This window comes from Geotrypetes seraphini, chromosome 14, assembly GCF_902459505.1.
Source record: "Geotrypetes seraphini chromosome 14, aGeoSer1.1, whole genome shotgun sequence".
Classification (NCBI taxonomy): domain Eukaryota; kingdom Metazoa; phylum Chordata; class Amphibia; order Gymnophiona; family Dermophiidae; genus Geotrypetes; species Geotrypetes seraphini.
This window is the reverse complement of record NC_047097.1, coordinates 1,130,963-1,143,029: the sequence shown is the minus strand read 5'-3', so window position 1 is coordinate 1,143,029 and position 12,067 is coordinate 1,130,963. Positions and strand designations below refer to the sequence as shown.

At 42.4% G+C, this 12,067-nt stretch overlaps 1 protein-coding gene across 8 annotated transcripts in view; it reads right to left on the bottom strand.

Annotated features, from left to right (window-relative positions):
* The window catches only part of LOC117348705 (glycine N-acyltransferase-like protein 2), a 49,384-nt gene that overhangs the window by 24,629 nt on the left and 12,688 nt on the right, over positions 1 to 12,067 (bottom strand). For 7 of the 8 annotated variants that reach the window (XM_033921120.1, XM_033921119.1, XM_033921113.1 and 4 more), the window contains 4 exons: positions 3,892 to 3,999; positions 3,431 to 3,478; positions 1,899 to 2,025; positions 1,245 to 1,425 (listed from right to left, as the gene is read on the bottom strand). In XM_033921120.1, coding sequence (XP_033777011.1) covers positions 1,245 to 1,425; positions 1,899 to 2,025; positions 3,431 to 3,478; positions 3,892 to 3,999 — 464 coding nt within the window. The remainder of the gene's footprint in view (positions 1 to 1,244; positions 1,426 to 1,898; positions 2,026 to 3,430; positions 3,479 to 3,891; positions 4,000 to 12,067) is intronic. The other variant, XM_033921121.1, reaches the window with a different exon arrangement.

Below are 12,067 nucleotides of genomic sequence, written 5' to 3'. Positions count from 1 at the left end.
CCCATGGCAAGCTAGAAGCAGCCTGATTTAATTGCCGCTGGTGAATATAGCAAGTTTGGAAGGCTGTGTGGGGAGCGGGCAGAGTGAAGAAGCAAGACTTGCCCGAGTCTCTGCTATTGCTCCTAATGCAGTATTCTTCAATGCAAGGCCTATGGTCTAATCTAGGAGGAAATAAAACACGTGGGGGTTGCCATTGTCCCACAGGCCTTGCACTAAAAAACACTGTCTTGGGATTTTGGAGCCCAAATGCATGACCCTACTGTGTTTTTTAGCATTAATTGTTAGCTGCCAAATTCTAAACCATTTTTTAAGCTTCACTACATTCCTCCATGCTGTCCACACCATCAGAAGTATCTATCCTACTGCAGATTTTGGTGACCTTCACTTTAGATCCTGTAATCTACTGGCTTCTATCTGCAGTTTTAGTAGCAATTGCATTAATTTAGCAGAACACTAGGGGGTAAATTCTGTAAAGGACGCCTAAGTTCCGCCTAGTACCGAGATGCGTCCACAATTTCACCCCAAACACGCTCAAAAGTAGACCTGCTTTACAATTCCTATGCAGCTTGCTAGTTCACTCTGTGGCAAATGATTCAGACGTTCAAATACTTCAAAGGTATTAACGTAGAACAAAATCTATTCCAGAGAAAGGAAAATGGTAAAACCAGAGGGCATAATTTGAGGTTGAGGGGTGGTAGATTCAAGAGTAATATTAGGAAATCCTTCTTTACAGAGAGGGTGGTTGATGCCTGGAATGTGCTCCCGAGGGAGGTGGTGGAGAAGAAAACGGTGACAGAGTTCAAACAAGCGTGGGATGAAAACAGAGAATCTCTAATCAGAAAATAATGGGTATAACTTGAAGGAACTAAGGCCAGTACTGGGTAGGCTTGCACAGCTTGTGTCCCGTATATTTGGCATTTAGTTGAGGATGGGCTGGGGAGGGTTTTGATGGCTGGGATGGTTAAGATGAGCTGGAGTGAGCTTTGATGGAGACTCCAGTATATGGAACCTAAGCAGGGCTCTGGGTTTCTGGCCCAGAAATATCTAAGACCTTGGGGCTGCCATGTGAGCGGACCGCTGGGCAGGATGGACCATTGGTCTGACCCAGCAGTGGCAATTCTTATGTTCTAAGAAAAAGGACCATTTAAACTAAATTAATTTATGGAGCATGTATGATTGGACAGACTGGATGGACCACTTGGGTCTTTATCTGCCGTCATTTACTATGCTACTATGTTACTAACCTTTCAATTGGGGTCACTTCACTGTGCTCCCAGCCCTGCTGCAATTGTTGAGGTGGCATGTGAAGCTCAGGCCTGTTCCAGCTCCCGTCCTTCACGTACAGCACTGTGCGAGTGGTCTCTAAGTTCAGCATTTTTGCAGTGCAGATTGAATTAATCACTTCACTAATATTCTGTTGAAATGCTGCAAAAATACACAAAGGGATCAAATAAGAGGATCCAAAGTAATAAGGGATAGAGAGGAAAAGAATATGGCAATTATGCAGAGGTGAGGGGCTGATATAATGTAAATCTAGGACAGATGACGGAATGCACCAATTTGAGGAACGACTTTGGGATAGAATTATAAATGTCTTAGGAATTTGCCAAGAGCTCAATTATAAGGCAGTTGCTTGGAACAGGCGAAGCTGTCTGATTTGTTGAGCGGAAAGATAATGCAGTCTTGTCTATGAATGTGGGTGCAATACGGAGAAAAGATGGAGCTCCATTACATTAGTTTTGTCTATAGCAGGAGTAGGGAACTCCGGTCCTCGAGAGCTGTATTCCAGTCGGGTTTTCAGGATTTCCCCAATGAAAGCAGTGCATGCAAATAGATCTCATGCATATTCAAGTGATGGCATATAAAAAGACTTACCGTGTTTACAGATGTTTCCTCACCTTGTATCTGCAGAACTTGCTTCCAGTTGATGGTATCGGTATTTGTCAAGATGTCTTGCAGATTATCTGGGTCTTTGGTGAACAGGAAGTAGCTGTTTCTGTAGTTATCCAGATCATCTGTCATTTCCTGTGTGAAGAAGAATAATTTGGAGTAATAAGCATATTTCATTACTTCACTTCGTTCTTCCTTTTCCAATCATTTATAAATATGTTAATTTAACTTTGTCATTTCCTGAGGAGCTGTGAATTTCTTCTCCCAGATGATCCCAGTTAGGGTTACAAGATGTCCGGATTTACCCAGACTTCTCTTCTTTTTAGAGGACTGTCCAGGTGTCCGGACGGTTTCCTGGACTGGAGTGAGTTTGTCCAGGTGTTGGACTCGCTCTCCCCAGTCCAGCCCCCACCTCGGAGTTGGGGATGGCTCTTTGAGTCTCCTCTGTCCCTATGTACCTCCTCTGGCGCTTCAATTTCAAAACTTCGGGCATCCAGCAGTATTAGTGAGTGATCCTGCTGTCGTCAGTCTGCCCCATAAACCTTCACTCTGCAGTGCCTGTCTATGCTGGAACAGGGAGTTCTGCAGAGCGAAGGCCTACAGGGCAGGCTGATGGGAGCAGGATCACTCCCTAACCCTGCTGGCTGCCCAAAGTTTTGAAATAGCAACACCGGAGGAGGGGACGGGGAGATTCGAAGAGGTGGGTAGCTGGAAAGAAAGAGGCTGGGTGGAGCAGTTTAGAGGTGAAACTAGGGGGAGATGGGTGAGGTGTGGCGGGGCATGGTGGGTGGGCTGGGGTGGGGATTAGACAGGTATATGCAGGGTGGGGTGGGGTTGGGTGTCTTATATATTTTTTGACTTACCAAATCTGGTAACTCTAATCCCAGTCAGCATAAACTCATTGGACCTGTAGCCTAATAACTATCAGACTGGACTCAAATTTCTTAAGTAATTGTTGTCGGGTAAGATTTGCCTCTTTGCAGATGATACCAAAATCTGCAATAGAGGAGACACGCTGAATGGTGTGAATAACATGAAGAAAGACCTGGCGAAGCTTGAAGAATGGTCTGAAATTTGGCAGCTAAAATTTAATGCTAATAAATGCAAGGTCATGCATTTGGGCTGCAAAAACCAGAGGGAACGGTACAGTTTAGGGGGTGAAGAACTTATGCACATGACGGAAGAATGGTACTTGGGTGTGATTGTATGTGATGATCTTAAGGTGGCCCAACAGGTTGAAAAGGTGACAGCGAAAGCTAGAAGGATGCTTGGTTGCATAGGGAGAGGTATGGCCAGTAGGAAAAAGGAGGTATTGATGCCTCTGTATAAGGCACTGGTGAGACCTCATTTAGAATATTATGTACAATTCTGGAGGCTGCACCTTCAAAGAGATATAAAAAGGATGGAGTCGGTCCAGAGGAAGGCTACTAAAATGGTGTGTGTGGTCTTTGTGATGAGGCATATGGGGACAGACTTAAAGATCTCAATCTGTATACTTTGGCGGAAAGGCGGGAGATATGATAGTCATTTAAATACTTACATAATATAAATGTGCATGAGTCGAGTCTCTTTCATTTGAAAGGAAGCTCTGCAATGAGAGGGCATAGGATGAAGTTAAGAGGTGACAGGCTACGGAGTAATCTGAGGAAATACTTTTTTCCAGAAAGGGTGGTAGATGTGTAGGACAGTCTCCCGGAAGAGGTGGTGGGAACAGAGACTGTGTCTGAATTCAAGAGGGCCTGGGGTAGGCACGTGGGATCTCTCAGAGAGAAAGAGATAATGGTTACTGTGGATGGGCAGACTAGATGGGCCATTTGGCCTTTAGCTGCCTTCATGTTTCTATGTTAAGCGTATATATTTGTGCCATTCTTTGAGTTATCAGTTTTCATTATTGTATCTTTTCCTTTGTTTCATTAATTTTCTATTTTGTAAACCATGTCGGGACTTCTGTGCGATGGTCTAGAAGTGTAAGGAATAGACTAGAATAGAACAAAACAGTACCTTAGGGGAAGGCCTGGCGATAACTGTGCTGAACTGTGGCCAGGTATCAACTAGTACTTCCAGCCTGAAAGGATTTCCATGGTTAATGTGGAAAACAGAGCCATAAACCTGCAAAGAAAGGAACATTGCAGTCATTCCTGGGATCGAAAAAGACTAGTTCATCTTCCTGTACTTTCCTCCCTTTTCCCCTTTCTTTTTTTTCTATCCTCTTTCCCATACTTTTCTTTCCCTTGTTCACTACTGTTCTGTATTTACATTATTCTTTTTTTATTCTTCATTTTTTCTGATCCCTTATTTTTATTGTAAACTGCTTTGCTGCACTTTGGCACCAGATGTAGTATACCAAGCCTCTGTGACAAATCAATAGATGCATAATGGCACCTTACATCCATTTGTGCTGTTGTCCTGCCCCACAAATGGTAACTCATTCATCCAGTTTAAAAAGGATAGTCTACAAAGTCATTGATTACATATTCTGTTTCTAAAGGACTACCAGACACACACAGCACTGTACATTAAACACGCAAGAGACTGAACTGCTCTCCCAAAGCTAAGAGTGCTAAAGGATTAGCTTCTCGGTGAACTGCAAAGAATTTGTTACGGTGAATGATTTGCTGATGAAAATACCCTGCATAACAAATGTTACCTCTTGTCCTATATTGCTCTGCTTCTCATTGTAGACTATGCCCTTAAGGGAAGCGCTGTGGAACTTGGCAACTCCTGAGAAACAGAATTTGGGAGCACACGTGATTTGAAGTACTGCAAGCCTTAAGGTTAAGCACTTCTGGATTTATATATTTTCAGATCTTGTGTTTGGTTTGATTTATAGATTCATTTCTAGGAATAGTGTTGGACTGACCAGATCATTTAAGACAGAATCCAAATGCTCAAAGCCCATGTTCACACCACACAAGATACCCAGAGCCCAGACTGTATATAAAACGTGCTCCTATAAATCACCCAATTGGGCAGGAAAATCGAATCGAAAAACCAATTCAATAGGCTGAATCGAATTGAAATTTTTTTTCCTGAATCGGGCAGCATTAGTTTGCGCTACTGTCTTAGACTTTAGGATTGGGGAGAGATGGCATCCTCAGTACTTTATAATGCAAGTGAAACGAGGATTTGGTCAGACTTTTGAAGGGTCTGCAGAAGAAAAATATTGTATAGGCCGAGGGAAATGGGAACTTTTCTTCCTTCTATTTTTGTGAATGACAAGGCTGAGGATGTCAGAGAGTTCAGTTAAAATATGTGCTCTATAAGAAATATAATAATGTGTTTTATAAAGTTTATAAGCATTGCTGGCCTACCCGGTGAGGTGTTCCTAGTGGTGGTGGTGGTGGCAGCGTGTCAATGTGTTGAGAGGAAGAGGTGGTCTGGGAAATTCTGCTGAGCAAACTCCGGGCCCATTTCCACCCCACAGTTAGTCCACTCCACTCAACTGGTTCACACACTGAGTGGGTCTTTGGGTGTTGTGCCTGGGTAGTTGTTTTGGGATCTCTTCCAGTGGTTTGTCAGTATCTCCTTGTGGTTGAAGGAAGGAAACTTTGATAACCTTAGCATTAACCTTCAGAATATGTTTATAACAGCACTGCTTGTGTGGCATTAGGCTATGTAGTGATCGAAAGAAAAAAAACAGATCTTTGCACATTTTTGCACTATATGGTGGGTGTATGAGGAGATTCACATTTCCTGCACAGCTAAGTCCATGTGAAGTTACCTTGTGCTGTATTTGACATCTAGCAAGGTCTCTGTTTGAAAGGAAAGATCTAAACTTAAAAATGAAGTGGCCAGAAGTTATGGTAAAAGCAGATAGTGTAGCTGGTTTTAAGAAAGATTTGGACAAATTCCTGGAGGAAAAGTCCATAATCTGTTATTAAGACATGGGGGAAGTGTCTGCTTGCCCTGGATCGGTAGCATGGAATGTTGCTACTCTTTGGGTTTTGACCAGGTATTAGTGTCCTGGATTGGCTACCATGAGAATGGGCTACTGGGCATGATGGACCATTGGTCTAACCCAGTTAGGCTATTCTTATGTTATGTTCTCATCTGAAGGGGACTTTGTTTTCACTTCTTACTTTAATGTATTTTTTTTCTGGGAACTTATCAGTGTTTTTTTTATAATGGAAACAAAAATGGAAGAGAATTAATGTGTGTGGAATGAGGGGGTAACTAATTTCTTCAGCTAAATTCAATCCACCTCAACCAGACATAGGAGAACTCACGCACCATTCACACACCCTCCAACCAAAAACGTCAAAAGAAAAAAAACTGTTCGACAACCTCCTAACACTCAACCCCCAACTCTACAACCTATTGACCTCGACCACAGACTACAAAACCTTCAAAAAAGAAATAAAAACCCTTCTATTCAAAAAACACATAAAACCGAACTAACACAATCAGAACTGTCCCAAGCATCACCTGCAACTACTCCATACGTACTTCTGATGTCATGACAATTCAGACATAATTTATGTTATGTTATGGTATGTTTGGAATAATGGTTACATATATGAGGTTCAATAAAAGAAAATTTTCACTGCCTGTTTCTATTATGACCATTTATTCCGTTTCATGGTTATTACAAAAAATATTTTTTTACATGCGGGGGTGTCAAAAAATGATGGGCCCCGGGTGCCACATACCCTAGGTATGCCACTGGATAAGAGCCTAATCTTCGATCTGTTCCTGTTGCTCATGCAGTTGGGTTGAAGGAGACGTACAAGTCGATGGAGATACTTTAAAAACTCACATGCCATAATCCAGGACTCTTTTATAATCTATGAAAAGGCAGCTCTCAACTAACTTTCCCCTACCCTTTTGTGTTATCCTTAAATATCTTCTTTTCTACCCTCTTATTTTCTGTTTGTCAGTGGATCTTGTTCTGTGTTTTGGTTCTCGTTAATTATTTTAATTTTGATCCCCTCAATTTAATTGTATTGTATATCACCTAGAATGTTAATAGGCAAGGAATCCAATTTTTAATAAACCTTGCTATGCAGATCACCAGTGGAATCTCTGTGGTGATCTCAAAGTTGTGTCACTCCTTCTGGGTCTGCAACTGGGGTACACCAAATACATGTGCTTCTTATGTCTTTGGAACAGTCATGATGATTGCAGAAACAGTGGCCAAACCGAGATGAATCCGTACCTGGCAGATACAATGTGAAGCACTTGCCATTAGTACATCATGGGAAAATCTATCTTCCAGCTCTTAGGGGGCATCAGGCTCTATGCAAGAAGTTGAACTTACTGGCCAGGAAATGTATTCTTCTGTGCTGGACGGTCCTGGCCCTCTGGCGTTTTAGCATTGGCGGAACCAGTTGCATCAGTTGGCCACCTGGGGGGTGTGAGATGCTGGAGGAGCTAGGAAGAGAAAGATGCTGTTCTTGAATATCTGGGAACCATATCTGCGGTCCTTGCATCCAAAGGGACGCAGTGAGGGTTTTAAGATGGGTGTCCTAATTTGGGCGCTCAGTTTGTAGGGCTGAGAGAGCCATGGTGAATAATGGTGGGGCGGGGTGGAAAGTACCACTGGGGGGGGAGGGATTGGGGAGGGGAGGTTCTGGCACTTTGTCAAGAGTATGATCTGTGGGATTAGGTGTGTGTGGAGGGGTGGTGTGGCTTCTTCGGGGCTCATCAGAGTCCAGGGCCTCGGAGTGCCTTTCCACCTCCTCAGGTCTCGCTAGCCCTGCGTAGATTATAAAAGGAGGGGGTGTTATTTTGCTGTTACTCTTCTTCTGTACCTGCTTGTTATATTATTATCTTCTTGTATATGATGCATCATTGTCTGTGCTGTGCACCCTTGGGGTGCTCTGGCATTGTATTTGCTGTTTGCATCAATAAAAAAAATTGTTTGAACCTATCTTCCAGCTCTTCACATAAAACTGGGTCTGCTGAAAAATTTTGTCAAGGCAATGGACAGAAATGGTGATGCGTTTCAGCACCTAAGAAGTACGTTTGGTTTTGAGAATGTGAAGCCAAAATCAAAGAAGGGGTTTTTGTTGGACCCGAAATCTGTGAACTGATCCTTGATGATGTGTTCAAACAGACGCTGAACCCAGCTGAATCAGCAACATGGGAAGCATTCATGCAGGTTGTTCGAACTTTTCTTGGTAATTATGCTGAGTTTGTGGAGAACATGCTGACAGCGTATCAGCCAATGGGTGCCAGAATGTCCCTTAAAATGCATTTCTTACATTCTCACCTCGACCTCTTCCCACCCAGTCTTGGTGATGTCAGCAATGAGGAAGGGGAAAGATTTCATCAAGATATCAAGGTGATGGAATGTTCAATCCCATTCCCAGTATGATGGGAGACTATTGTTGGTTCTTGCAAAGAGAGACAAATGTACAGTACATGGGTAAAAGCAAGCGTCTTAAACATTTCTGAGCATGCTGACATCACTTTTGTGTGAGTTAATGTCTCCTTATTGTCTTCAGAGTAAACTCCTTAACACAATTTTGGTGGGACACATTTCACTCGCAATATTGTTTCAATATGGCAAACTGATCTCAGAAACCTGACTTGCTAAAAATCTGAAATCCGTTATAGCAAATGACAGGGACTGTCTATAAACAATAGTCAGTAAAAGGCTATGTATATAATGGGAGACTGACTATATAATAAAGAAACTACCAGTGTGGAGAAAATGAATAACTCATTAGCTGTACGCTCAGAGAAATGAAACTCTGAAGAGGGGGTGAGAACCTCCTCTTAGGGTAAGAGTTTACCATCCAATCATAGCATATGTTTCATGAAAAAACACTCTCTGAACACTGGTAGAATATGTATTGATAATTAGACTTGCTTGTAAGGCTGGCGTAAATATTCCAATTTCTTATGCCACAAATCTCACTGGATTGCTAGTTTGGAACAATTATCTTGTAAGTATAGCTCTCAGGGGTCTCAACGCGGCCCCGTTTCGTGTTCTGCTTCAGGAGACCCAGAAACACTTAATTGAACGATGTTCTCATTGAGACTCTGTACAACAGTACCAGCTTTCCATGAGAAAATCTAAAATACAAAAACTTAAATCAGAACCACACAAACCGTAGAAAAATATACTTAAATAGTCTACGCTGTGGGAAAAGTACATACCAATTGCAAACTTCCAAAGTTCCAAGCAACAGAGAGCCCTGCCTGCCTCACCCGATTGAAAGCAAAGGGGAGGGAGGGGGAGGGGAGCTCCGTATGCAAACGTGATGACATCATAACGTGAAAAAAGTTACAGCTGTGGGTGAACAACTGTCACTGTAAATAAAGATGATTGAAAAGATGAAAAAACTGTAAAAAATGAAAAAATGTAAAAAGATATTTGTGAAAAGTCCCAAACACATCAGAGAAATGCCACCCATTCAAGTCCTTGAGGGTGCAAAGTATTAAGTTCGCGTATCCATTTCTGTTCCTTTCGCCAGAGTAGCTTAGCTGTGTCACCACCTCTCGTGGTAACAATGGTGTCTAATACTGAGAATTTCAAATCCGCTAAAACATGCCAGCGTTGAAGCCAGTGAAGAACCAACGGGGCTTCTTGTATGCCTGACTTGATCCTGCTGATGTGCTCAACAATCCGAGTTTTGACACTGCGGGTGGTGCAGCCCACATACAGTAGGCTGCACGGACATTGAATTACGTAAACCACTTGTTTAGAGTTGCAGTCCGAAGCCCTCAGCGTGTGTTTTCTCTTTATGTGAACATTCATCTCTTGCAGGGAAACACTGTATTGGCATATTTTGCAATGCCCACACGGGTGATGACCACCCGCGGTGGCAGGGACTTCATTAGAGGGACTGATGAACTGAGAGTGAACCAATCTCTGTTTCAAATTCTGATTCCTAGAAAATGCAAAATGAGGAAGTTCTTGAAATTCCTGATGTATCTGTAAAATGTGCCAATGTTGTTTGATGATCCGTTTAATTTGAAACGCTAAGTGTGAATATGGTAACACACACACTAAAGACTGTTCATTAGATTTAGGATGGGATTCTAACAACACCTCACGGTTGGCATATAGCCCCCTTTTGTAGGCTTTTCAAATAACTTTAGTGGGATACCCCTTCTCCCGGAACCTCTCTTTCATAGCTTCTGATTTGGCAATATAATCCTTCACAGAGGTGCAGAGCCTACGAAGCCTCAGAAACTGCCCTGCTGGGATGTTATCCCGCAAGTGCCTGGGATAAAAGCTATCATACTGTAGGATGTTGTTCCGATCAGTTGGCTTGTGGTATATGCTAGTTTGGAACCTTCCATCCACCATAAAAATGTTGATGTCCAGGAATGGCACTTGATAACAATCCTTGGTCATGGTAAACTTTAAATTGACATCACAATTATTGAGCCATATTAGGAACTGATCTAATTCTCCTGCAGTACCCATCCATACGCCCAAAATGTCATCAATATATCGCTTCCAGAACAGGAGATTTTGCCAATATATTGATGGATATAAAAACATCTGCTCAAACTTAGAAACATATAGGCAGGCTATGGATGGGGCCATTTTGGCTCCCATGGCTGTACCCTTAACTTGCTTGTAAAAGGTATCTCCAAATTGAAAATAGTTCATACCTAAGGCGATAGAGGCTAGTTTCACAAGGAAGGTAATCCTGTTAACAGAGATGGCCAGCGCTTGTAATTCAGATCTAACAACATCTATTGCCTCACGTTGAGGTATGTTCGTATACAAAGCTGTGAAGTCCAAGGTAAAGATCGTAGCGCTATTAGGGATGTTATCAAATGTGGCCAAGAATTTTATCATGCTAGCAGAGTCCAAAACATATGAAGGCGCTAAAGGAACACGATCTTTAAGGTATGAGTCCAGTATGGACGAGAGAGGTTCCAAAACAGACCCTATGCCTGAAACAATCGGTCTGCCTGGTGGGTTAGTGAGGGATTTATGAATTTTGGGAACAAAATAGATGACTGGAATCTTGGGATACTTGCATGACAGATAGTTTAGACTGCCTGTGCCGGTCCAATATATAACCACAGGTCGATTATGCGTGTATTCTATGAATAGAAACGTGCCAGTGGGTGCTCTGCCTTGGAGCCTCATTGTAAGTCATTAATATTCCTCACCATCACATCATCAATAGAATAATTAAGCACATTTTTCATGTACACCTTAGAATGTTGTTGAGGTGATAAAAAGTGGGTGACTGAAAAATTTAAAAAATGTAGATTGCAGGCTCTAGACACATTTTCCAGATTATCTAGTTGTAAATGTAATCATGGATTATCCTTGGAATTCTCTACAATTAATTATTGACAGACGAACTTCTGATTTTTCATCCTTTTCCATCTTTATTAAGTAAACAACATCCTAATTTCCTCTTCAGTAAATTTTTACAAAGCTTCCTCACTAAACAATACCAAATTATCTTGCAAAGATTTCTCAATTCTATTAATAGCCTTCATTAAATCATTGAGATACTGATATGGAGGAAGTTTGTAATAACGCCAGAGATGAAAATTTCAAAATATCTGAAGGCTTATCGCAATCATTTGGTTGAGCACTGAGAGTTGAAATGGGAACTAGAAAAGTTCCAGATCAACCTTCAGCACTCACCTGTTCTTCTCCCCTAGCTGAACTGGTTATGGAGGAGGGGTAAGCCCTCTAGAAGAAAAGAAAACCTCTGAGCTAGAAATTGGATTCATACTGTCTACCAAAACTGGAAGCACGTGTTGGTCTATTGTTCACTTCAGCATGGCAGGATTCATAACTTTACTTTTACCAGCCTTATGTTTCCCCATGAAGGAGCAAAGTATAGCCTGCTCCTCAGTGACTCCAAAGGGGTGGAACCTGCCCCTTTAGCCATGTGGCTTCAGGCACATGCCATGGGCTGCGGGCCACGGCTGGAATGCCTTCTTGTAGCAAATGACAAGGGCCTCACTCCCAGAAGTTCACAGAAGAGGTGTCTTACTCTATGCCTGCAGCAATGTGCAAAATCACCCAATGGCTCCTGAAGTGCTGCAGCTGGGAACCTTCTTGTAGCTAATGGCAAAGGCCTCGCTCCCAGAAGTTCACAGAAGAGGAGTCTCACTCTATGCTTGCAGCAATGCGCAAAATCACCAGATGATTCCTTGGCACTAGCAGTCTACCTTCTGAAGAAGGAGGGAAGAAAATCCCCAGTAATCCCTTGATAAGTCGAGCCCTTTTAGATGCAGGAGGAAA